A 26,189-nucleotide genomic window follows, 5' to 3' on the forward strand; every position below is an offset into this window, starting at 1 on the left:
CCGCTCCTCCTCAGCCCTGCCTGCAGGTGAAGGCTGGAGCTGAAGACCAGGGTTAGGAGGAGCCAAGAGTTTCCCAGTCCGGAAGAATCTCCGGGTTCCACCCACCCCCTCCTGGCAGGGCCTTGTCATATAAAAGAGCCCCAGGGCCTTTCAAATGCGAGGCCCAGGTGTTTGCAAAGGCTTTGATTGGGGGTGGAAAGGAAGGGCGGCTGCATATTTCAGATATTAATAAATTCCCCCTAACAAAGGGCCGGGCCCCCCTCCCACTCCTCTTTGTTTGGGGCTCTGGGTGAGGGGAAAGAGATGAATTTGCTAATTTGCAAAGCGTGTGAGAATGGCCTTCAGAATTCAGGTGCTTCTTCCCACGAGGCAGGCTCCAGCCCTGCTGGCAGCGCCCTGGTACTGAGCCTTCTCAGCATGCCCTTTCTGGGCAAGAGGTGCTGTCTGCCCGGGCATGGGACCATGGACTTTTGAATATTCCTCACCAGCCTCTTGGCTGCAGCCAGGTGTCCTGGGAGTCAGGAACGGAGCATCTTGGGAGTCTAGGCTTCCCTTCTCCTCAGATTCCAAGTGTGAGATTGGAGGGTTCTAGGAGTCCATGGGTCCCACCAGCTTCACTTCCTCCTGCCTCCCCAACCCCTGCCCCACTCCTGCCATTGGGCCTGTGGTCCCTGTTCTGTCCTCCCTGGCCCAGTCTTTCCGTTTCTCCTGCTTTTTCCATTTCCTCTGCTCTCAGACAACTTTTCCTGCCATGCCACCTTCTCCTCCCTCCGTCACCAGCAACATCTCCCAACTGCCCTAGTCCTGATCCCTGTATTGACTTTAGGTCTTCCTGGCTCAGAACAGCCCCCAGCCTGGCCCTGATTACAGTGGGAGCTGACTGGGGAACAGGGAGCCCCAGCTGGGGGAACCCACAACAGCATAGCAGGCAGCTCAGAGGAAACATCAGCCCTGTCTGGAGTAGGATCCCACCCTGCAACCCGTGAATGTCCTACCCGGCGGCAAACCCACGTGCCTACAGGGCCAGCCAGGAACCTGGGTGAGCAAAGCTGTTGGTATGAGCGAGAGAATATGAGGCAACTGACCCTCCGTGAGTGCTGGAGAGGCAAGAGGGAGTGGTGGGGACTGTGGTGAACTAAAGAAAGCACGCCTATCTTAAGAGGGAGGCCACCTCTCAGAAGTGTGGGCCCGGGCTACCAGATCTCCGGGCTTTTTAAAGGCAGCTGGAAATCTGGATTTTTATGAGAAATTTCCCAATGTGCAATGTGGATGACTGATTTAAAAGTTGTAATCATGGGGCCGGGTGGGGTGGCTCACGCCTGTAATCCCAGCACTTTGGGAGGCCAAGGTGGGCGGATCACGAGGTCAGGAGATCGAGACCATCCTGGCTAACACGGTGAAACCCCATCCCTACTAAAAACACAAAAAATTAGCCAGGCTTGGTGGCACGCGCCTGTAGTACCAGCTACTTGGGAGGCTGAGGCAGGAGAATCACTTGAACCCAGGAGGCAGAGGTTGCAGTGAACTGAGATCGTGCCACTGCACTCCAGCCTGGGGGACAGAGAGAGACTCCGTCTCAAAAAAACCAAAAAAAGTTGTAAGCACAGCTCAGTTAGGGCCTCCTGTCAGCCTCTCTGCAGGCTGACTGTTCTACAGTCTCAGGGGATGAGCAGCCCAGAGGGATTACCCAGGTCCCATGGGGAGAATGTTCTGGAGCTGAGGCCAGGCCCCAGGGCTCTCCACCCTCACTCAGTCCTCTAATGTCCTGTCTCATCTGATCTGTGTGTCCATCTGAACTTGGGAGGCTGGTGTGGAGCCTTGGGAGGCATTGTATGTGCCAGGCTGGAGTGTAGGGTAGGGTGCCCCGGGGCCCTTCATTCCTGTTCTGGGGCTTGTTAGAGGGTGCCCTTGGGCACCAGGAAATGCTGAGATGGGAAGCCTGGCCGTCTGCAGCTACTGCCAACGTGTGGTCTCTGTGGCAGGGAAGGAGGGAAGGCAGTGGAAGGGCAGGGGCTCCTACCCACACCATTAGGTCAGCCATATTCCCGAGGCCAAGTAAGGGTCAACAGTCTCCAGGGGTCACACTGGTTACCTGAGAGTTCGGTCCTCAGTGGGCCCTGAGCTCTGTGTTCCCGTCCATCACTCCAGCCCAGCTCATGCTTCTGAGCAGGCCAAGGCTGTCCTGCCTTCCATCGTTGGCTTAGGCAGGTCCTTCCGCCTTGATCCAGTGTCTTCCCGCCCACCCGTTGGGATCCTGGCCATCCTTTAAGTCCCTCCTAAATATGCCCTCCCCTGTAAGCCTTCCTCAATTCCCCAACCAGATGTGGACGCCTAGAATCTTCAGGGGGTCTGACTCAGTCCTACATCTGGTGTAGGACAGCCCAGCCCTGCCTGCCCAGAGCACTCACGTCCTTTTGAGACAATGCATCTTGTTTCCATGTAGTGAAGACTCTCCTTGGACCCCAGAGCGCTTTGGGGCCACAGAAGGGCATGGTGCAGAGGCCTCAGGCTGCTCAGCCACACTGACCTGGATTTATTCCCAGCCCTGCTCCTCCCTGGCTCTGTGGTCTTGGGGAAGTCACTTAACCTCTCTAAGCTCTCATTCTTTTACCTGTAAAATATGGGTAATGACAACTCCTACCTCGTAGCAGCATCACCCATGGGCTTGGTGGGCGTGTGATACACATTTATTGATTGGAGGAACACACTTGTGTCTACCACCTCTGTCCCGCTACCAACTCCTTCAGGACAGAGATTGGACTCTCCTCATCTCTCAGTCACCCCAATGACTCCACAAGGCTGGTTCACAGCTTTGTACCATGAAGCATCAAACTGAACACAGTTCTTGGGTGGCTCTGGGGATATCCAGCAAAGAGTTAAGACAGTCGCAGGCCCCTCAGGATCCCACGTGACCCTTAGTTGCTGAGCCCCAGGGTCTGACGTAGACAGGCTCCTCCAGACTCATTTTTTGCTGGTGGCTCATGGAAAGTTTGGTTCTTTGAGCTCCAGGCCACTCCCTCTGGGGCCTGAGTCCTCGCTGAAGCTGGTCCTGCCCTGGAAGGGCGTCCGGGGCTGGCTGCCCGTCTGCGGATCCTTGGCCAACAGTTCCGCCTGCTCTGTCTCCGCCTGACTTCCTGCTGCCCTGGCCTTCTCCCCAAGGACAGAGCAGCAGCCCGCCCCCTCTGGCCGCAGGGAGGCTTTTTTCAGCACCTTCATTCAGAATCACTTCTTGTTTTGGGAAAGAAAGCCTTTTCCTGCTGAAGTCCATAGGCTCTATGAGCAGCAACCCCAGAAAACTGCAGCCAGGGAGCCAGGTTTGGTGGCTGGTGCCTGTAATCCCAGCTGCTCAGGAGGCTGAGGCCATAGGACTACTTGAGACCAAGAGTTCGAGACTAGCTTGGGCAATGTACCAAGACCTCATCTCTACATTTTTTAGAAGCCAGGCTTAGTGGTTTGTGCCTGTAGTCTCAGCTACTCAGGAGGCTGAGGCGGGAGGATTTTTGTTGTTGTTGTTGTTGTTGTTGTTTTGTGGAGTTTTTTTGAGACAGGCTCTCCTATCACCCAGACTGGAGTGCAATGGCACAATCACAGCTCACTGCAGCCTTGACCTGCCAGGCTCAAGCAATCCTCCCACCTCAGTCTCCCTAGTAGCTAGGATCACAGGTGTACACCACCATGCCCAGCTATTTTTTTACTCTTTTTATAGAGACAGGGTTTCACTTTGTTGTCCAGGCTGGTCTGGAACTCCTAGGCTCAAGCAATCTCCCTGTCTCAGCCTCCAAAGTGTTAAGATTACAGGTTTAAACCGCCTTACCCAGCTGGGAGGATCTCTTGAGTGACAGGGTAAGAACTCTTCTCTAAAAAGAAAAGAAAACCGTGGGCAGTAAAAGCCAAGGAGGCCTTAGTTATCTGCTGGTCAGAGTGGAACTCTGGCTCCACGGTCCCTCCGAATCTGCTGCTTTACCTCTCTGAACCGCAGTGTTCTCAGATGTGAAAAGGGGAGAATAAATTTCCCTTTGTGGGGGATTAAATGAGATAAATTAGATGCTCAATACATATTTTTAAAATGTGATCAAAGTGCTTAGCACAAAATGTGGCATGCAGGAACCCTCTAGATGGGATGCATCTCATTAGCCAGCTCTCCCTTGTACAGATAAGGAAACTGAGGCTCAGCTCCCACCTCCAACCAGCTTGGGGAGAAGGAGGCTGGGAGATGGCGTGCCTGGAGCCAGGGACAGGCTAAGCTGGAGGCCCAGGCTTGCCAGCACCATCTCTGTGCTCCGAGGATCCGGCCTCAGTGTCCCCATTTGTAAAGCAAATGGGTTGAACAAGGGCGGAAGGCTCTGCAGAGGTGCCTCGGTGGAGGGAGGTGAGCAAAGGGGAGCTATCTGCACCCACCCACTCCATGCAGCCTTCTGCTAGGGACCACGCCACGGGAGCTAGGGCAGGGAGCAGCACCCCCTTCAGAGATGGATTGGGATTGGCTCTGCCTGGTGGGAAGGAAGTCTCGTTTCTCCTGCAGGATAAGTTTAAGGATTCAGAGCCCTGAAGGTTTCTCCAGTGAGCCAAATGCCCTGCCCAATCACGAGGAGTAGGGGGATACCGGGTGAGCGTGGGCACAGCGATAAAATCATCACAGTCCCAAGCCTGGCTTGACCTTGACTCTGCTGATCCAAGGTCAGGGTCTCAGAGAGCTTTGGGGCTTAGGGTGGCAGGACTTAGAGGCAGGGGAGGGGCCTATGGTCAATATTGATCTAGCTGAGTCAGGGGAGGACAGGGAAGTGGGAAGCCTGGGGTGGGGCTCCCTGATAACTGCATCTTCAGGCTGCCATTGAGACTGTGGAAATGGGGTGGGGACAATGGGGGGAGGGGGAGGGGATGCTCCATGCAAATTCCCAAACCTGGGCGTTTACTAAAACTACAGCTGCCTGGACCCCTGCCCAGAAGAATGGCTCTTATTCTCTGAGGGTGGGGCCCAAAACCTCTGTATGTTTAGCAAACTCCCTGGTGAATCTGCGGCAGCCAGCTCAGTTCTCACATATGGAGTCCACAGGTTCACTGTCATTGCAATATGAGGAAACTGAGGCCCAGAGAGGGGATGTGACTCCTCCAAGGTCACTTTGGGAGAGGATGCTGACAGTCCTCCCTTTTCTCTTGGAAGGAAGGAATCGTCCCCCGCCCCAGCTCCCTCCACCTCCAGTTGAGGCCCTGGGTCTGGGAAGGAATGGCTGGGCCAGCGTGTACTGAGGGAAGCGGCCTGTGAGACGTTGGTAGCCCTGGGTGGAGAAGGGAGGGCGAGGCTGGTCCCAGGAGGAAGGACAAGCAGAGGGCATTTCCACAGGACTGGACCTGCCCCACCTTGCCTTATGCACACCCCCCAGCACCTGCTAGGGAATGTTTCCTGAAAGATTTACCACAACCCAGGCCTGGGGAAGGCCATTTCCACCGCTGGGGCCTACCCATGCCCTGAGAAGGCACCACATCATGGCAGATTTGGGACTTACTCGGCCCTTAGACACCTCTGGCCCCCACGGCCTCCTCCCAAGTCTGTTCTGCTCACCCTGCCGCCACAGTTCTGGGCTCCCAGCCTTTGCTCTGGCCTCCACACTCTCCCTGCCTCCATCCCATCAAGCACCCCATGAAGCTTTCTCCAGCCCGGTCACCATCTCTCTTTCTCCTTCCTCTGGGCTCTGCACACTTTGCACCTCCAGATCCAGGCCCCATCCCAGCCTTCCTTGAGTTCTTGCTCTCTGCATGTCTCTTGCTGTCTGGAATGGCATCAGAGATTCCTGGGGGACAGGAGTCATGAGACAGGTCTAGCTCATCTCTGAGCCCTCCTTGGAGCCCAGCCCAGCCATGGCATGCCCCAGGGAAGCAGGTGTGGAAGGCAGGTGTTCACCTCGGCGGAGAGCCTCAATCTCACCTCCCTCCCTCGTGCCCTGGGCCATCTTGGGCGGGTTCCTTCCCTCTGGGCACACAGTCTTCTTATTCATGGAATAAAGAGAATAGTAGTGCCCTCAGTGGAGGGGTGTGCTAAGGATTGAGAGAGTACCTATAAAAGAGGTGGGCATGCCTGGCACTCGGTCAGTTCCCAGTGTTAACCGTTGTTACTTCTGGCTGGGTAGAATACTCATGCCCACACAGCCTCCACTCCTGCATTCCAGGGGCACATCTGCCGAGGGTCTCCTCTATGCAAGAATGACAGTATCTGCCGTGTGCATCCGGAGCACGGACAAGATGCTGTCCTGCCTCCAAGGAGCACACAGTTCTGCAGAAACTTGCTTAGGTGACTTCAAACCAGAGATCTGTGGTGAGGAAAGTGGAGCAGATTGTGGAAGTCCATGGAGGGACCTAGCCCATGGTATGAGGGAGACTGGGGAGGGTGGGGAACTTCCCAGAGAAGATGCTGGAACCATGTCCTGAAGGGTGAGAAGGTGTTGCAGTGCACTCAGGGGGAAAATGCGGGGGAAACGGCCCTCTGCAGTGCCTTTTGGAGTATGAAGACTGTGGGTGTAGACAACTGAGAGAGAAGGCAGTAGCTGGAAGGGGACAGAGTGTCAAAAGGGGAGGAGGTCCTAAGAATTCCAGTCACTCCTTGCTGGCTGTCCAGAGACCAGGGACAGGGCAGCACAGACCAGGGCAGGGGGGGGGGAACAGAGTGCCGTGCTCTGAGTTCGAAGGCTGAGGTGAGTACTGGTCAGTCTTGCAAGAAATCTCTTTGCCTTTGAGTCTCATTATTTGCATCTTCAAAATAGGACTGTTGTAACTAGGACAAGAGGTGTTGTGAAAGCACTTTGTGAACTGTAGAGCATCATTCTCCTGTGAGATAATAATAGTGTTTTAAGTGGAGTCAGTACTTTCTGAGAGGTAAAGGATATCTCACAGGGCACGATAGACATACTGGGGGGCCAAGGACCGCCTGAAACCTGCTCCTGTGCTGCCATCTGCTGGTGAAGGGACACAATGGCCACCCAAGCCCTTAAGGCTTTCTGCAGGGCCCAGGAGCCACTGGGGCAAGTGAAGGCAGGGCTGGGAGGACGACTGGCACTAACCCTTGAGGACACCGAGGCAAAGGTGGCAAATGGAAGCCCCCAAGCCTCTCTTGCTTTTCTCAGCCTTGGCCTGTGCTGTCACTGTGAAGGTCCTCCCCTGTGTGCAAGATGCACACTCCACACAGACACTGCCCCTGGCCATTCCACACACCAGCAGTGAGAATAGACCTGGAAAGCAGCTGGTGCAGGGATTCTGAAGTCCCAGGCACCTGGGGTATGGTCTAGAGGGAACTGTGGGCTCCGATGGGCACCTTTCCTTGGCTCTGTGGCATCCGGGTCTCTGGGCAATGGATGAGTGACCAGCTTGTCTGGTTGGCCTGGTGCTGTCCTGGTTTGAGCACTGAAAATCTCACATAGGTAGCTGGGAAGGTTGGTCACTCTTCCGTGGCCTGAAGGTGGCCAAAGCCTCTGCATCCACTTTGGCTCTGCCCTGCCAGAGGCCAGCAGCTCAGGCTCCAAGGACCAAAGTGTCCCAGGCACTAGGTCTAGACATATGTTTATGGGTAAAGAGACCCTTCCTCTGCCAGGCGCGGTGGCTCACGCCTGTAATCCCAGCACTTTGGGAGGCTGAGGTGGGTGGATCACGAGGTCAGGAGTTCAAGACCAGCCTAACCAATGTGATGAAACCCCGTCTTTACTAAAAATACAAAAATTAGCCAGGTGTGGTGGTGCATGCCTTTAATCCCAGCTACTCAAGAGGCTGAGGCAGGAGAATTGCTTGGAGCCGGGAGACGGAGGTTGCGGTGAGCTGAGATCACGCCATTGCACTCCAGCCTAAGCAACAGAGCAAGAGCGAGACTCTGTCTCAGAAAAAAAAAAAAAAAAATCCTTCCTCCCCTTCCCCGTTCTTTAAAGCACTCTCTGGCATGGTGAGTCCTGGGCACTTGTCTGTGAGGCTGGGCTGAGGGAGGAGAATGGGTGGGGGACTCGTGGAATAACCTCCACATTGTACAGGGAAACTGAGGCCCAGAGGAGCAGAACCTTGCCCCAAGGCCCGAGGGAGACTTTAACTCTTGGCTGCTCAGCAACCCATAGCCACCCCTTTGCTCTTGTTGGGGGTACCCCCTGTACCTGGGAGAAAGCTAATTCCATCCCTGGCTCTACAGGTGAGGCACATGGTCCAGGCATAATCCCACAGTGACTGGTTCAGCCTTGAGCATGTGACCAGAGTTGGTCCAATCAGAATGAAGACCAGGACTTTTATTTTGCCATGGGGCAGATCTAGAACTGGAAACCAACAAAAACCTCCCAGCTCAGGGGCTTGACCAAGACAGGGACACACAGAGTGCACAGAATTTTGTAGCTATTTATTGCACTGAAAACACCAAGAATAAAACAGACGCCCCTTCTTCCCATCCCACCCCCGCCAATAGCAGAAAGTTTGAGCAGTGGTCATTCAAGTTCACAGCCACATATTTTTAAAAAAGAAAAGAAAAGAAAAGAAAAAAAAAAGAACTAAAACAAAACCCCAAACAAATAGTAACAAAGAAACCAGCACGGGGAGTCTGGCAAACTCATCCCCCAAAAGGGTCTCCCTTTGAAGGGAGACAGGAGGCCCTGGGTCAGGATTCGCACCATGGTGGGCACAAACCCAGGAGAATACCTTCCTGTAAACGTGTTTGCATGCTGGAGCCAAGGTTTTGACTTGGGTTTGGATTTTTTTTTTTTTTTTTTTTGCATCTAAAGGAAGTTTTGGAGGAGCACAGAGTTTATCTGGTGAGGGTGGGCTCTGCGCAGATTTTTCTGGGAGTCTCCCCTGCCTGCCGCATCAGGATCATCCCTGGTGCCCTGTGGTGGCACCAGGTGGCTACCCACCCACAGGTGTGGCCTTCACAGTGGGGCCATCTCAGCCTGGGGTAGCGACGTGCCTCCACTTCTCTGGCACTTGGAGAGGGACACAGTGGACAGGAGGTGTGTCAGCCAATAAAAGGCAGGACCTCGGGCTCCTCCAGCTCAGTTTCCTCTGGTGGGGAAACCAAGCTCCAGAGAGGGGAAGGAACTTGCCCAAGGTCACACAGCAAGTCTGGTCAGAGCTGGGAATTGAAGCCTACTCACCCCAAATAACTGCTCTTTCCCCTGCAGTCCACTGCTGAAAAGCAGTTGACAGGCACTGAAGAGGGGAATCAGGGGCAGGTGGGGGAGGGGATGGAGCCTGACCAGGTCTAGAAGTAAACAGGAGTCCAGCCAGTGACTATCCCTGCCAGTTCCTGCAGGTAAATTAGGCTTCACATCACTAGACGTTTGCTCCTTCATCGGTTGGAATGGGAACAAAGAACCCTTTTAACCAATGAGGAAACTGAGGCTGAAGAAGAGCTCAGACCTTGCTCTGTAATTGCAGCAGCCCCTGGTGAAGGCCACACCCTCACCCTTGACTGGGGGTGGCTGTAGGGAACCGGCAGCTCACAAGGGGGACAGGTGGGTTTGCCCCTGGGATAATGGGATCACTGGGCCTTACTGGGAAGCCCTCTGGGCCTGGGGCAGGCCAACAGCCCGACCTGGGCCTGGGCAGCAAGGTCTCTGCCAAGGACAGAGGCCAGTGATGGGCCAGCTTGGAAACCAGGAGGCCTGGGCAGCATCTCTCCTGGCCTGCAGACCTGGCGCTGCCTGTCTCACCTGGACCTGGGCAGCAGGACTTGAGAAAAGAATCCAGCAGACAGCTGGTGATCGGGGAGAGCTCAGAAAGTATTAGATCAAACATCCTCACCAGTTCTGCTCCAACCAACACCCAGGAGGGTCGAGGGTACCGGAGCCTCCTCCAATCCCTGGGGACGTGGCTCTTCCTCCCCTAAAATCCTCCAGAGGGGACGATATCTCATGCTGGCAAAACACGGCCACACAGAGGCCAAAAGCACAGAGAGGCAGCAACATAATTCCGAGTCGGACACTGAGAATACAACCTCTATTTTTTTTTAAGTCCAAAACATGTAGATTGGTTTTGTTGAGTGTTTTCTTCTTTTCGTTTGTTTTCAACATACTTACTGCATATAAAGTCATGCAAAGAAAACAGTGCAGACAGTAGATCCTAGTGGATGTGCCAAGGTATTCCACTCAGAGTCAATCCCAGGGAAAGAGGGAAAGAGGAAAAGAAAGGGAGAATGCGAACCCGAGGCTGCAGGATGAGGCGTGAAGAGTAGAAATTCCCAGTGCTCTGCTGTGGTCATCAGACGTCAAGGGGAGAGAGGCAATGGAGACACATGCTCACGGGCCCCCAGAGGTGGGTGGGGGGCACTGGGGGTGGCACACTGATATGGTGAAATGAAATCCCGGGAAGTTCAGCAGTGAAGACCCCAGTTTGGGAGGGAAGCAAAGAAAAGTCCAGATATTTCCATCCTGACAGCCTCCCTCCTCCTCTCTGCCCTGACTTGCTGTTCCTGAGTCAGTGCTGGCATCTGATGCTTCCACAGTCCCAAAAGGAACGCCTGTGTCAGTACACCTTGGGACCAAAATGGCAGAGAGGCCCTTCTCCCCGGAGCTGAGTCTGCCTCGGCCCCAATAACCACAGGTGACAAGGTCCACCTCAGAGATGACAAAGAAAAAAAAAAAAAAACTAGAACAGAAAAAAAACTACCCCTCACCCCCTTCCTACACCCCTTCCAACCTGACCCTTCTCACGATAATCTGAGAAGTTTAGTTATTACATAAATATCCATTAACGCGAAATCCATTTACGAAATACACAGAAATTTGGCTATAAAAAGGCATGCGGTCCAAGTAGAAGTGATACCTAAACGTTGCTTTCGTTTGCCCCCCAAAAACAATTAGATTCCCTCTCTGAGATATGACGAAGCTGGAATTCTCCAGGGTTAACGGTGGAGCAGGGTGGGCGGGTTAATGTTGGAGGTGGACTTCACCAGAAGGAAGCAGAAAGCAAGTAGGGGCACCTGAGAGGGCCACGTCCCCCACACTGAGGGAAGGGTCAGACCACCCTGAGGTCAGCACAGGAAAGAGAAGACTTAGGGGAGCACTTTGAGGCAGGAGGCTCCTGGCATATGCTCTTCTCCCCCCTCCTTCAGGGCGGTTGGCTTGAGGGAAGGGAGTGTCATCTGCCCTTCCCTGGGGACACTGGAATAGGAAAGGTCTGGGAGAGGGATGGGCAGATGCTGCCTTCCTCACCATGCCACCCCTCCTTCTCCCCAGCCACTAGTGGGCACACAGCCCGGGCATTCTAGCCTACAGCCCAAGACAGGCCAGGCGGACAGCAGCCGAGGCTGGGGAGAGGGGGCCAGTGCCGTGGGCACCCATGCCTGAGGAAGCCCCAGCCTGGCAGGAGAGAGGGTGGGGGTGAGAGGTGGGGAGATGTGGCCATTCGCTCTGAAGTTGCGACGACTTTTGTGAACAAGCAAGTTTTCTTGATGCAGGTACAGAAGTGACGGTGGTGGGGTGATGAGATGGGAGAATTCCAGCAAAATCCACCTGGGAGAACCAGCAGCTCCATTCCACGGACAGAGTGGATCTCTGCGGCACAGCAACGCAGTGACCCTGGCCTGGTCCCTCAGCTGTAAGACACACACGGGGTGCTTCTCAGGGCATGGTGTTTCCTGCTTGGGCAACCCACCCACCCTGCCGCTTTAGATGGAGTCCAAGCGGTCCCCGGTGGCTCCTGCCCAGCTCTTCCCTCAGACCTGCAGGCCTTGCCCCCTCTTCTTGGGGTCTTCCCACTACACTCTGCAGCCTTTCAGAGCCGAAGGCAGCAGCTTCCCTGACGTAACCCCCTCCAGGGCAACACTCCCATCCTTTACATTACCCTGGGAGGTGGGAAGGAGGGATTCTTACTGGGGCAGGACGGAGGGCGCCCCAGATCTGTGGAAGTGGACGATCTGCCATTTGCCGTCCCGGCGGTGCCAGACACGGGTCTCCTCCGACTGGGCGGTGCGTGGGATGCCGCCGGCGTCCAGGTACTGCGTGATGCGGATGTAGGCGATGCAGGCTGACTCGTCGCCCATCAGGTGGATGTGGGGATTCAGGATGGTGGTGTGCACGGGCTTGCTGTTCCGGGACCACACTGGAGACGGGGATGGGAGGGGCAGAGGAGATGCAACCGGGGGCCTCCTGTCTCACTTTCTTCACTTCCTCCACTCCCAGCAGCCCTCTCAATGGAAGCACACTGTCTGCCCCATTTGTAGGGAGGGGGCCTCTGTGGCAGGGCTCAGCTACCTGGCATCAAGGTAGAACTTCTAGATGATGGGGACATCACATCCCAGCTTAGATACAGTGGAGTTCAGACATGCAGAATTCATCAAACAAGGGAAAATGGAATGTTAGAATTATGACTATTAGCCACATGGAATAAGCCTAGAGGATTATAGAACCAGATAAGCTCTGAGCAGAGTCTCAAATCCGGATCTCCCCAGGTACCAGGCAGGCACATAAACAACGGGGGCTGAGCTGGGTATAAGATGCTAAATGACAACTGACCCTTTGCCTCTGGGTCAGGGAGGCGATAGGGAGTGATGGGGACTGTGGCGAATAGAATGTCTTGTCCCACCTAAAGCGGGTATCCTGCACACAGCTTCCCTGGTGGTTGCTATGTGAGTGAGACCGGTGTTGACATTCAAGAGAATCTGGAAATCTGAATTTTTATATGAAAACTCTTCATTTTTTATTATTGGCATCTAATTCAAATTTAAAACATCGTGCAAGCCAAGTGAAACGTATCTACAGTTCAGACACGGCCCATGGGCCTGTTAGCCCCTTCTACTATAGATATACAGAATTGCGGAAACTTGGGGGAATATGAGAACTGTAGAATCTTAGAACCTTGAAATGATAAGAACGGTATTGATACCGTTCTTGGGGTGAAGTCATGGGGTGAGGTCATGGGGCTTTCCAATGTTAGGGAGAGATGTATAGCTCTTGGAATCATGATAGGGCCGACAAAGTCCCTGACACCAGCTTCCACCGCTCGAAACATGAGGCATCACCATTAATATTACTATATTAATTCTAGAAACTCAATGTTTTCCTCAAGGTAGGAAATGAAAGCATAGAAAGACAATGACCCAGGGAGGGGTCGGACAGTGGTGATCTATATCTCAGGCCTGAGAGGAGCCCTTCCCTTTGTGTAGCCTGAATATAGGTCTGAATCATGTGAGGTGCTGACTTAAAACACAGCTTCCCCAACCCTACCCTTAGAGAGCCCAGTTCAAGAACCTCTAATATTAAAAGTATACCTTCTCCTTCCCTACCCCTTGATCCTGGTACCAAGCCAGGTTCGTGAGCCACTTATTTCCTGAAAAATGTAAAATGTATTTTTTATTTTTCAGGATTGCAGAAAATATCCAATAGCACCCATCCCCTAATATCAGAAGCACGCTACACCCAGGCTTTGGATAAAGGACTTAAAATCACCAAGTCTTAGGCACCGTAGAATAACAGACTTAGAATTTGGGCTCTCAGACATACAGAATGTAGAGTTTCAGCATCATAGACTTGGGAGTGACCTCAGAGGTCAGAGGTCACCCAGCAGCCCAACTGTAGAATCTGAGGAGGGCTCTGTAAGTGTCCCTGACAGCATTCAGGGCCGAAGGCATACAAGACCAATGTATCCATTCCACAGATACACAAACTCAGGTCCAGAGAAGCAATCTGACTTGTCCCAAGCTGGGCTAATTCCTGAAAAAATGCAGTGGAATCTAAAAGAAGTCAGTTTCGGCTGGGAGCCGTGGCTCACTCCTGTAATTCCAACAGTTTAGGAGACCAAGGCAAGTGGATTGCGTGAGCCCAGGAGTTTGAGACCAGCCTGGGCAACAAAGTGAAACCCTGTCTCTACAAAAAATATGAAAAATAGCCAGTCTCATAACCTGGTAGGTAGATAGATAGATAGATAGATAGATAGATAGATAGATAGACAGACAGACAGATAGATAGATAATAGATAAAATTAAAAAAAAAAAAAAAAAGAAGTCAGTTTCCAAGTGAGACTGGGTTAGAACAATCTAGAACAATTCCAGGAGGGACAAACAGAGCTTAGCATTGCTGGGGGCACTGGGCCTTGCTGCAGTCAGCAAGGACTGGAGTCCTAGAAGGTATTTGTAAAGAAATGCCACTTGATGTGGTGTCTTTTGAAAAGATAGGCAGCTTCCAATATCTACCCTTGTGCATAGGGTGGGAGACAGAATCAAGTCCTCAACAGGAAAAAATAGGGCTCTGGGAGGTGGAACTTGGCCGGGAGTGAACAGTTACTCTGGGTCTGCCCTTGTGGGTTCTGCCTTGGAGGCCAGGAGTGAGCAGTTACTCTGGGTCTGCCCTTATGGGTTCTGCCTTGGAGGTGAGCCGATGTTTAAGCCTGGAGTCTGGGGGCCAGCACTAAGATGGGGCCCGCTGCATAGAGGCAGGCCAAGGGCTGCATGGCTTCCTCTCTGTGATTATTTCCATTTTGCCATCCCTGAGCCTTTACAGTTGGGCCTTAACCTGGTCCCTGCTTTGTGGGGATTGTAAGTTCACACTGGGGGATCCGTGCCCCCAGAGGACAGACTGTAGGATGATAGCTACCATGATCAGTGAGGGAGCTCCAGGGTGACAGGGACATATGGGGTCCAGCCACCTCTCCTTGCATGAAAATTCAATTTTTTTTTTTTAGATGGAATCTTGTTCTGTCTCCCAGACTGGAGTGCAGTGGCATGATCTTGGCTCACTGAAACCTCTGCCTCCCAGGTTCAAGTGATTCTTGTGCCTCAGCCTCCCAAGTAGCTGAGATTACAGGTGTGTACAACCACACCTGGCTGATTTTTGTATTTTTGGTAAAGATGGGGTTTCACCATGTTGGCCAGACTTGGTCTTGAACTCCTGACCTCAGGTGATCCTCCCACCTTGACCTCCCAAAGTGCTGGGATTACAGACATGAGCCACTACACCCAGCCAAGAATTCAATCTTCCTTGCTAGCCTTGGAGAATTTATTTGATTTATTAAAGGAAGATGTTGCTTTCTTCTTCACAGCTTTTTGGAGGGTGTCCTTTGCCTCTATACTCTATAAAGTTCAGTGAGAGAGGGTGCAAGCCAGGAAAGGAGTGTCAGTTCCAGTGGGGGTTTGCTAACGTGCAGATGCAGCAGGTGCTACAGGGATGGGAAAGGCCACTGGGGTGAGTCAGGTCTAGGTTCTGCCACCGGCTTCCTGGATTCCTTTAGACAAGTCACTTCCCTCTGAGCCTCAGTTTCCCCTCTGTATGATGAAGAGCTGGACCAGATCCTACTTCAGTCACTGAAGTAGCTTCTTTGTTATTTTTACCATTCACGAGTGCCACTGTACACACTTCATTAAAGTATTTCCTGGGGCGGGCTTGGTGGCTCACGCCTGTAATCCCAGCACTTTGGGAGGCTGAGGCAGGCAGATCACCTGAGGTCAGGAGCTTGAGACCAGCCTGGCCAACGTGGTGAAACCCCGTCTCTACTAAAAATACAAAAATTAGCTGGGTGTGGTGGCGGGCACCTGTGATCCCAGCTACTCAGGAGGCTGAGGCAGGAGAATTGCTTGAACCTGGGAGGTGGAGATTGCAGTGAGCCAAGATCGTGCCACTGCACTTCAGCCTGGGCAATAGAGTGAGACTCAGTCAAAAAAAAAAAAAAAAAAAAAGGATTTTCCTGAATGGATTCACTTTACTAATTTCTATAGGTTTTTTGGTTTTTGTTTTTTTGTGGAGACTGAATCTTGTTCTGTCGCCCAGGCTGGAGTGCAGTGGTGCAATATTGGCTCACTGCAGCCTCAGCCTCCCTAGTAGCAGGGATTACAGGCACCCACCACCACGGTCAACTAATTTTTGTAATTTTAGTAGAGACGGGGTTTCATCATATTGGCCAGGCTGGTCTCGAACTCCTGACCTCAAGTGATCTGCCCGCCTCAGCCTCCCACCGTGCTGGGATTACATGCATGAGCCATCGCGCCCAGCTATAGATTTATTTTAAAATAAAACTTATTGACATAATCATTAATGAACAATCAGTACAATGAATAAAGTTCTAATAATAAGGCCTGTGAAAATGAAAGAAAGTTACATAATCCTTGTACCATTCTCCTGCCTGAAAGAGATCTGAGCCTGAGATTTGCTTTCTCTTTGATAAAGAGGGAAATTACAAAGTGGCAGAGAGGTGTTGAAGACAGGCTAGCACCCAGCAGAGCCTTTCCCCCGATGGAGCCAGAGTATTGAAAGAGAATTAAGAAGGAAAGAGTTCTCTCACTGTGTAAACTAATGCTGTTTTAAGTGGTGCCCACATATACCTGAAATCACTGTGTAGCCTCAGTGATACACGCCCTTGACTTTGGGGCACCCTGGATATACCACTTCTTAGGTCCTTCCTCCCTAAGCTGCATGATTCTAACCTGTGTGCATTTTGATTTCTGACCCCTGGCCTAGGGAAACACAGACACAGGCAGAAAGCACCCTGGGTCAGGCCCAGCCTCAACCCTCTGACGCTCCTGGTTGCAAAGCTGCCAAGGTCTCTCCTGCAAAGGAGAGGCCCAGGAAGGACAGACATGCAGGACAGAGACCTAGACAAACAGGCAGGGGCACAGCAGTGTGAGCTCTCTGTCCTCACCTCTTTCCCAAACTGCCCACCCACAGAGGGCACTTGTATAACAACCCACCAGCCAGCTTGTGACCAGCTGGGCAGCTGGGATGGCCCCAGGCATCAAGATAACTAACTCGGGTGTGTGTGCCAGTGGGAAGGCTCCCTTATCTATAATGCAGGAATCAAGGCCCTCCCCAGGCTCCTCCCAGGGTCATGGGCAGGAGAGGTCTGGGAGGGCTTGTCCTGTATGTCCCTGGTCTCTGGGACCTCGCCTGCCCCATCTTCAACCACAGGAGGGGTAGCCGGTAGTCAATGGGCCAGGGTTAGGAGAGGGAACCAAGAGGGTACCAACCCTAGTCCACACGGGAGCTTCCTCTTCGCTGGCTCCTGAGCCGCCCCTGGGGCCCTGCCCGTCACCCTGCTGTGCCATCCGGCAGGACATGGAACGAGAGCAGACAACAGGCACCACAGAGAGAAGGAATTGCTCACGGTTTTCAAAATAGAATCGATGGAAGTCCAGGCCCTCAACCAGGTTCCCCAGGGCCTCAGGTTCGAAGGCTGTCATGCCAGGGTCGCACATCTTCCTGGGGGAAAGAAGCCAGAGGAAAGAGGGGCTGGGGCGGCTTCTCACTGGACCCTTGGAGGGTGAGCCTGTGAAATAGGAATGATTGCACCCACCTCACAGGATCATTGAAGTTAGTGGATGGGAAGGGGCTTGCAAGCTATAAAGTATGTGATATCACTGACAGGTTGGTGCCACCTAGATCCCAGAAGCCTGGGTTCAGGCCCTGGCTCTGCCAATGGCTATGCGACCCCAAGCAAGTGGCTTAGCCCCTTTAAGCAAGAGCACCATGGATGGTGTGCAGGGCTGTGCGGTGCACTAAAGGTGCTGGTGGGGAGGAAATTCAGCTTGCTCTCTACTCTCCAGATTGCACCCCCTCGTTCAGGACAGTGGATCCAGAGGGGGCTTTTTCTAATTTGTCTTCCTGTGGGGTCAGGATGGGGGACACTGCCTTTTCCTTCCCATAAAGGTGACTTCTGCTCATCAAGCCAGGTGTATACCCGGAAGGGGTGAGTTTTGCTAATTTGAACAAAGGTACCCTATTGTTAACAGCAGCCTTGGCTGTGAGCCTCAGTTTCCTCTTCTGTAAGATGAGAAAAATAGCATTAGATGAGGTACTATTTGGGAGGAGAAGCACAGGGCATGACAGAGGCTGTGTATTTTCAGCTGTTGTTCCCTTCCAGGTCCTAGTCTTCTGGGAGACCCTGACAGCTAGGCAGGGGAAGGGAACAACCTGTCTTTCCCATCTCCAGGTCTGTGGGATCTTTTGTGGTGTAACACGGACCCCTGTGACAATAGCAATGAAGCCAGGGACAGGAAATGTCCCAGGACAAGCAAAGCTCCCAACCCAGGGTAGAATTGGAGACACCCAGGAGAAGGTGTCAGGCCCAGCACCATCTGAGCTGGAGAATTTGCAGGGTGCACTGTCCCTGCTCTGTCCTGTCTGTTTGGGTGACCCCAGACAACTTGCTTCTCTACTCATTACCCCAAATTCTCTAGATGGCTTAAGCCAGGGCCTGGGGGACTGTGCTTGGACCAAACAGGATGCTTAGGACCCTTTCAGCTCCAGAATCCCCCAAGAGTGGGGGTCTGGACATGTGGGAGACTGAGCGCCCCCACTGAAGAAGCCCCAACCCTGGAGGCACCTGGGTGTTCCTGCCTCCTAGAGTGAAGACTTGGAGGTCATCCACCCCAACTCCATTGTACATATGGGGAAACTGAGGCTCAGAGAGATGAAGGAACATGTTCAAGGTTACGCAGGGCATCCTGGACCCCAGAGGTCATGGCAAGGGGTCAGAACCTAGAGCAGGCTGCAGATGTCAGAGGAAGTGACATCACATAGGTGGGAAGGGGTTCCCCAGGATCCCCAGAAGTGCCACTGAGGAGCGTGGGGACCACAGGGGCCACCTCTCTTTCCTTCACTCCCTGGCTGTGTGCTTTCAGAGCCACTGGCATGATACATTCCAAGTCCATTCTTTCTAGAACTGGCTGCAAGACCAGCTTCACAGCCTATTTCCATGCTTTTATGCAACACTCAGGTATATACATGCACACGCACCTGCGCACCCTCCTTGTGCACAGCCTCAAACGTGTACACATGTGTACCAGTGCATGCATACACATATGTACACATCACCCTCAGTTCCACACATGCATCTTCTAAGCCCCTTGTTCTTCCAGAGGGAGCCAGCGACCTTCTAAGGGGCTTTGCCACCTGCTGCCGCTGAAAACTCTCCCACAGTTAGAATGCACCTGGCAGGCCGCTGTGGTGGCTCACACCTGTAATCTCAGCACTTTGGGAGGCTGAGGTGGGTGGATCATGAGGTCAGGAGTTTGAGACCATCCTGACCAACATGGTGAAACCCCGTCTCTACTAAAAATACAAAAATTAGCTGGGCGTGGTGGTGTGCACCTGTAATCCCAGCTACTCAGGAGGCTGCGGCAGGAGAATCGCTTGAACCCGGGAGACAGAGGTTGCAGTGAGTTGACATCACACCACTGCACTATAGCCTGGGTGACAGAGCGAGACCCCATCTCAAAAAAAAAAAAAGAATGCACCTGGTCTGCTAAGCCTTTGAGAGGCAAACTTCAGCTCTGGGCACGCTGGAAATCAGGAACAGGCTACCCAAAGAGCAAACCCCAGCCAGGTTATGCCCAACTCACTTTAATCCAACAGGCAAAAATAACTCTGCCTTGGTTGGCAGTCTCTGTCCTCCAAAAAGCATATGTCTGGTCTCCAGGCCCAGGCCTTGTCAGCATTGGTCAAAATATTAAGGACTAAGCCCAAAATATTTACTCTCCCTGGGGCCAGCTGAGGGCCCAAGTGAAGTTTGTTTCTGGGCCAGGCCAGGAAAGGTGTGAGTGAGCAGCACAGGGCGCTCCAGCTCAGCCCCTGCACACACAGCTGCCCTTCCAAAGACGAGTCCAGGCGTGTTTGGGATGTCTCATTTTATGTTATTTTTGTGCAAGCTGCCTCACTTCCTCAGAGGAGTTCAGATTCTGCTTAGAATTACTTCTGCTCATGCCTGCTCACTGAAGGAACACGCCCTGTAGATCCTGCCTGCTCCTGCCCATCTGAGGCCAGAGGTCCAAGGGAGTCTCGGGTGAGCACTCAGATCTACTGGGCAGGAATGAGGGGAATGTGCCTCCCTTTCCACTTTCCCAGCTCATCTCCTGAGGAAGCCCATGCTGTGATGCTGTCCACCCCCTCTTTCCTTGGGGAAGCAAAGGAGTTTTGTTGGAGTTCCTCCCAGGGAACAAGATGTGAGGAGGAGGAAGGATAGGAGGAGGAGGAGGACTGACATATAGGGAAGTGTTGTGAACAGAAAGCTCAGTATAAGCATCAAGTCCAGATGCAAAATAGAAATATGAGTTCAGCCCGATTCACAGCACATGCAAAGTGAGTGGATGAGGATCGGAGACAAGGACCCCCAAAGTTAGCCATTGGTACCCCCTGAACAACGATCCAGGCAGGACATGCAGAATGAGCCCAGCTGACTCACGTGTAGGACTCAAAATCTCCATTGCTTATGGCTTCAATCAGCTGCTCTGTCACTTTTATAATTTCCTGTTTCCGCACTGTAAGGCAGAAGGGGACACAGAAATAGTAATAATAATAGTGATGGTAATGAAGCACCAACTACCATTTCTTGAGTCCTTATCATGTGCCAGACCCTGTGCTGGGACCTGAAGACCTCATGCAGATGATCTCATTTATCCTCACATTGCTGCTGGGGGATAGGCATCATCACCCCCATTCCACAGAAGAAACTGAGGCCCAGAAAGGCAAAAAAAAAAGGTGTGAAAGTTCCTCGACTACAAAGGCCAGAGCCAGTGTCTCTGTTGGTAGTCTTTGCCTCTAATACATGGTGGACATTCTGACTCTACGCCTGATGTAGATCCAGGTCTTGGCTCCCAAATACTTATTCCTACCCCCTTTGCTTTGCCATGTAAATCAAAACAGTATCAACTGTGGCACTGTCACTGATAGCCATGAGCCAGGGGCTTTCTTATGGCCAAAACCAGGACCTCTAAGAAAAATCTTAGGGTATACGCATCTCTCGAGCCTAGATGAGCTTCTTGCTGTATTTGGGTGCCGACAGGAGTTAGGCACTGAGCTACCCAGAACTTTCTAGGCATAATGAATCCCATTTGCTGAGACCTGGCCCTCCCCTGTCTGCCACTGAAACACCACAAACAGCTGGTCTTTCTGGTGGAGTTAGATGGCAGTCTTATTAGATGTGTGATTTTCTGAGCCTCAGTTTTCCCGTCTGTAAAATGAGGATGCCACCACCTCTCATTCATTCAGAGCCAAATACATAGTGGACAGAATGCAGGCTTCAGCTTAGACAGATGTTCATCTAAATGACTGTCCAGGTCCTCAAGCTGTGCAACTGCGGGCCACAAGGTGGTTTGCTGGTCTGTCAAATGGAGATGATAGTCTTCTCCGAGGGTTGTTATGAGGGTGGGGTGATGTGATGTACATGAAGCATTGGCCAAAGCCTGGCACACAGTGGGTGCACCTCACAAGTGCGACCATGTCCTGCCTCCCTAGGCCCCTGCCAGGGGTTGCCTCTCTGCTCTTCACTAATACCCTGGGAGGTAGGCAAGGTCAGCTTCCCCCCACTTCACATACGAGGTAACTGAGCCTCAGTGATAGAGGAATTTGAAGCCAGATGTCCTGGCTCCCGGCAGAGCCTAACAGAAGCCTTGCTCAGTCTCCCAGAGGCAGGCCCCTTTCCCTCCTTCCATAGGCTTAAGCGTGGCTTTAAACCTGGCCAGCTCATTGGACCACTGGAGCTGTCTGAGGTGAATAGATGAACACATTGCCTGGATTGCAAACTCAGGTCTGGCCTCAGCATTTCTCACTCTGGGAGCCTGGGAGGGAGCCCAAGCCTAGCAGAGGCCCTCACCAGCCCTGTCCTCACCAGTTGCTCATGCCACGCCACCCCACACAGGAGCTCACCTCAGGCCCAGAGGACACCGAATCATAGAACATCCAGGCTAGAAGAACCCTTGGAGGCCAGAGCCTCCTTATCAAACTTTAGGGAAACTGAGGCCCAGTGAGGGGGGTGTAATTTGCTCAAGGACATAGCACATACCAGGTGGAGAGCCTGGCTCCTGGCCCAGGGCCTTTTCCATAGGCCCCTGAGGCCTCAGCTCACTGCCTGTCATAACACTAACCTCACGCAATTGTTTTGCTCCAATGCTTATCTATGCCCCAACTCATAGATGAGCTCATGGGAGCTGGGCTGTGACATCCCTTGCTCACTGCGTCCTGGAGCCTGGAACAGGCTTGGCCTCCACAGGTCTTTATCACTGAATGAATGAATGAGTGTACCAGGCCATGTGCTATGTGCTTAGTCTACCACGTTCCAGAGCCTCACAGCACAGCTTCACTTCCACGTCACAGATGAGCAATCTGAAGGTGAAAGAAGCTAAATAATTAGCTTCGGTGGGACTGGGACCCTAATTAGAGTTTGCAGCTCCAAAGCCCATCACATTCTCCCACACCACACCCAGCACCATCCTTGGCACATGGTAGATGTAGCAGTGATCATTCAATGTCAGCACCACTGTGAACAGCTAATTCCCTTTTCTCTCCTGGCTCCAGTCAGAATCACCTGGGCTGGGAGTGAGTCCATTTTTAGACCATGAATGCCACTGGGTCACACAGGTGTTGCTGCACCTCTCTCTCTGGGGACTTGCCTGGGGCCGGGGCAGAGGCAGCACTCAATACATACGTGTTGAGTGAATGAATGAATGAGTGAATGAATGGAGTGAATGGGACCAAACCAGAGTCTGGGCTGCTATCTTCATCCTGCCCCTTGGACTTGCCCAAGTTGCCTGGTAGCCACTGTCCCTAGGACATCCAGAACCTGGCTTCCTGATCACCTGTGCCCTCCTTCCCAGAAGCTGGAGATTGAGGATGGGAAGAAGCCTAGCCCAGCCAGAGCCACCTCTTTTTTTTCTTTTTTCTTTCTTTTTTTTTTTTTTGAAACAGGGTCTCTCTGCATTGCCCAGGCAGGAGTGCAGTAGTGCAGTCACAGCTCACTGCAACCTCCCCCTTGTGGGTTCAAGCGATTCTCCTGCCTCAGCCTCCCAAGTAGCTGGGATTACAGGCATGCACCACCACGCCCAGCTAATTTTTGTATTTGTAGTGGAGATGAGGTTTCACCATGTTGGCCAGCCTGGTCACGAACTCCTGACCTCAGGTGATCCGCTTGCCTTGCCCTCGAAGTGCTGGGATTACAGATGTGAGCCACTGCACGTGGTCCAGAGCTACCTCTTTCTTGCCATTCCCACATGGAATCAGGGGTGACAACCAGAGCAAACCCATGTGCTCCCAACATGGGACCTGAGTCACTCTCCTTGCCTTCTCTGCATGGACTTTAAGACCCTTTTGGCTCACCGTTCCATAAGCTTGTACTCAATGCCAGTTTCCTGAGGGTTGCTTCTCACTGCCATCTCAGAGAATCTAGCACAGTGGCTGAGGGCATGGATTCTGGAGCCAGACTCCCTGGGTTTGGATTCTGGCTCTGCCACTTACTTAATAGCTGTTCCCTTGGGCAAGGGAATGTCCAGTGCCTCAGTTTCCCTATATGTATAATGAAGATACTAATAGTACTTACCTTGTAGATTTGTTGTAAGGATTGAGTTAAGAATATGTCAATAGAAATAGCTAACATGTACCTGGTCCTCACAGAGAGCCAGCTGCTGCTCCGAGTCCTTTAGATCAAGCACTTATGTAAAGGATGCTGCATTATATAAAGAAGTTAGCGCAGTGCCCGGCCCTTGGGAAATGGAGTGTGGTTATTATCATCTGGGAATCTCTGAATTGGAACTTCCTCCTGAGGACATCCTGGAGTCTCTAGCTGGGGCAGGGATGTTTCCCAGCAGCCTGGCATGAGGGGGTGTGGCTCTGGTTGGAACCCAGGGCTTGTGGCCTGCCGGGAAGCTGGCCACACTGTTGGACGGCTCTGGCTATTTTCACTTCCTTCTCCTTTCAAGTTGAAATCTGTCCTTCCGAAACCCCCTAGATACAGTTCTTGTCTTCTTTCCGCCTTCTGCGGCCCTGAAGTGAACACATGCTTCCCCAGCCTCTATGCCCAGTCTTCTCAGAGCGGAAGGCCTCCAGGATGTGGTACTGACTCAAGCTGGCCATTTAATCCTTGAGAGTCCTGGAGCTGTCTAGATACCTCTCTGAGTATGCTCACACAATCTCAGGTGTGGCCTAAATAATGCAGAATCTCAGGTCTGGGGTAGCACTCTCTATCCCCTCCCCCGTTCTGGATATGATACCTCTATTAATGTAGCCTGAGACAGTACCTGACTTGGCTGTGTCTCCAGCTACTCAGGACACCAAGTTACCAACAATAAAGCCTAGTGGGCAGGAATCTCCCTAGCTTTGTTCTGTGGGACAGAAGATCTGGGGGCCTGGTGCTTCTTACATCTGGAGAAGTCCATTCTGATTCTGGGCCTCTACCATGCCCTCAGCAGCCCCACTGCTGTGTTCATTCAGCAGCTACTTAGTAGCAACCACTGGCCTTTCTCCTCTGCCAGCTGTTCACCCAGACAATCTGGGAACGCTCCCCTACAGATGGGAAAGCTCAGACCCCAGATAGGTTAAGACACTCTCTCAAGACCACACAGCATGCTAAGACTGAGATGGGATCAGTATTCCTGACTGATATTTCCCAGAATGCCTCTGCCCGAGGCAGAGGTAGCTCTTTAGTTGGAGAGGAAATTAATTTTTCATGGAGCGAATCTGGAGGGATGGGGGAGTGGGGAGGAAGCAGAGCCCCATGCAGCTCAGAGGGCAAAAGGCCTGTGCAGTGAGCCAGAGGGGCTTTGAAATATTAATGTCTCTTTCTCTCCTCAGGGGACTATGTTCCCTGGAGGATGACATTTCTAATTAACTTTAATGTCAGGTCAGAGTCCACCCCACCAGCTGTTATTCTCACTTAGTAAGAAGACTTAACAAATTAACACCAGAAAACGGTTCTCTGGAAACTTTCTCTGAGGCCGGGAGAGGCTGGGGGAGGCACACGGACTCCTCTTTCCTGCCAAACACGGGGAGAAGCTCCTGGCTGACCGTTTCTTCCATCAGACATGGCTTCTGGGGTTTTTTACATGTGGGGAAACTGAGGCAGGAAACAGGGTCCCAGTCCTACCATTAATAAGCCATATGTGCCCTTTCTCCTCACTAGGCCTCAGATTTCGCTCTGGAAAGGGGGGAAATCTGGAAAGTGAGCCAAAATTCAGATTTGCAAATTGCCCCATCCTGATCCTCCAAAGCAGAGGATAATGACTGCAAATGTGAGACCTCAGGGATGCAGCCCAAAGCCATTACCCCAAGAGAAAAACGTCTTTGATGGCTCCTAATTTACATTACTATTACATACAAATGTTGTATTCTATTCCAAATATTTCTCTGTCTGTTTAACATGTAAATTTGTCTTAAAATAATCTTTGAGTAAAATTGGTGCTCCAAGAAAATGTCACCTGGCTTCCTATCACTCAACCACGAACTACAGTTTGAAAAAAGAAATTGAGATTTATTAAACAGTTTCTCTGGACCAGACACATATGTGCACTTCATATGCATCTTCTCATTTCATCTGCACAGCAATGAAGGTTGGTATTATTTTCATCACCTCTTTACTGTTAAGGAAACTGAAGCTCAGAGAGGTTGAGCAAGTTGTCTGAGGTCATTCAGCGAATGGACTCCAGTGGAGAAGACAGAGCCAGACTACCTCCATGGTCCCTGCCTATTGCTGAGGCCAGGATTATGTGGCTATATCTATCCAGTCTCCTCAACATCCCAGGGCCCAACTCTTATCATTGGACAGCTAGCCTTAAATAAGGGAAACAGCTTAGAAGCACCATTTCTTGGCCTGCCACACACCCCTGGAGTCAAAATTCACAGGGGCAGGGCTGGGAATGTGGTTAGAACACCGGACTTTTGTGAAACTAGAAGGCTGACTTGACCCTACCAGGGAATTCTTCAAGATAGTGTATTTTCTCATTCATTCATTCATTTTTTTTTTTTTAAAGAGACAGGGTCTTGCTATGTTGCTCAGGCTGCAGTGTAGTGGTTATTCACAGATACCATCATAGGTCACTATAGCCTTAAACTCCTGGCCTCAAGTGATCCTCCTGCCTCAGCCTCCTGAGTAGTTCAAGATAGTGTATTTTTACAAGTTGTCCCTGGTGCCATCACAGAAGATGGATTTGCTCTAGGGCCAGGTTGTGGTGACAGAGTATCCACAACCCCCCAAGTTGGGAATGACCAGGAAGGGACACACGCAGGGCGGGGCTCATCTTCCAGGCATCCTGGCAGCGTCAGGAGGCAGCCGTGGTATGTGGTGTGTCAAAATTGCCTTAAAGCCTGAATCACAATTATACAAAAATGTTTCCTACATAATACAGTGCTCTTTTTCCCATCTCTGAATTCTAAGGCAAAATATCTAAACTGGTACTGCTGAGTTCCCTCCAGGTCAACGGCCTTTTTTCATGTTTCAGAGACTCCCCCACTACCAACACCACCAGGCATCTCTGCTACACACCTGAG

The 26,189-nt window shown here is 52.0% G+C and overlaps 1 protein-coding gene across 2 annotated transcripts in view; it reads right to left on the reverse strand.

The window, feature by feature from the left end:
- Positions 1 to 9,932: 9,932 nt before the first annotated feature.
- Positions 9,933 to 26,189, reverse strand: part of CAMK2A (calcium/calmodulin dependent protein kinase II alpha) — a 67,997-nt gene continuing 51,740 nt past the window's right edge. For both annotated transcript variants that reach the window (XM_015141232.3, XM_015141231.3), the window contains 4 exons: positions 20,119 to 20,194; positions 17,044 to 17,138; positions 11,826 to 12,054; positions 9,933 to 11,548 (listed from right to left, as the gene is read on the reverse strand). In XM_015141232.3, the coding sequence (XP_014996718.1) occupies positions 11,545 to 11,548; positions 11,826 to 12,054; positions 17,044 to 17,138; positions 20,119 to 20,194 (404 nt within the window). In that variant the 3' untranslated portion in view covers positions 9,933 to 11,544. The remainder of the gene's footprint in view (positions 11,549 to 11,825; positions 12,055 to 17,043; positions 17,139 to 20,118; positions 20,195 to 26,189) is intronic.

The sequence above is a fragment of the Macaca mulatta genome, chromosome 6, assembly GCF_049350105.2.
Source record: "Macaca mulatta isolate MMU2019108-1 chromosome 6, T2T-MMU8v2.0, whole genome shotgun sequence".
Classification (NCBI taxonomy): Eukaryota; Metazoa; Chordata; class Mammalia; order Primates; family Cercopithecidae; genus Macaca; species Macaca mulatta.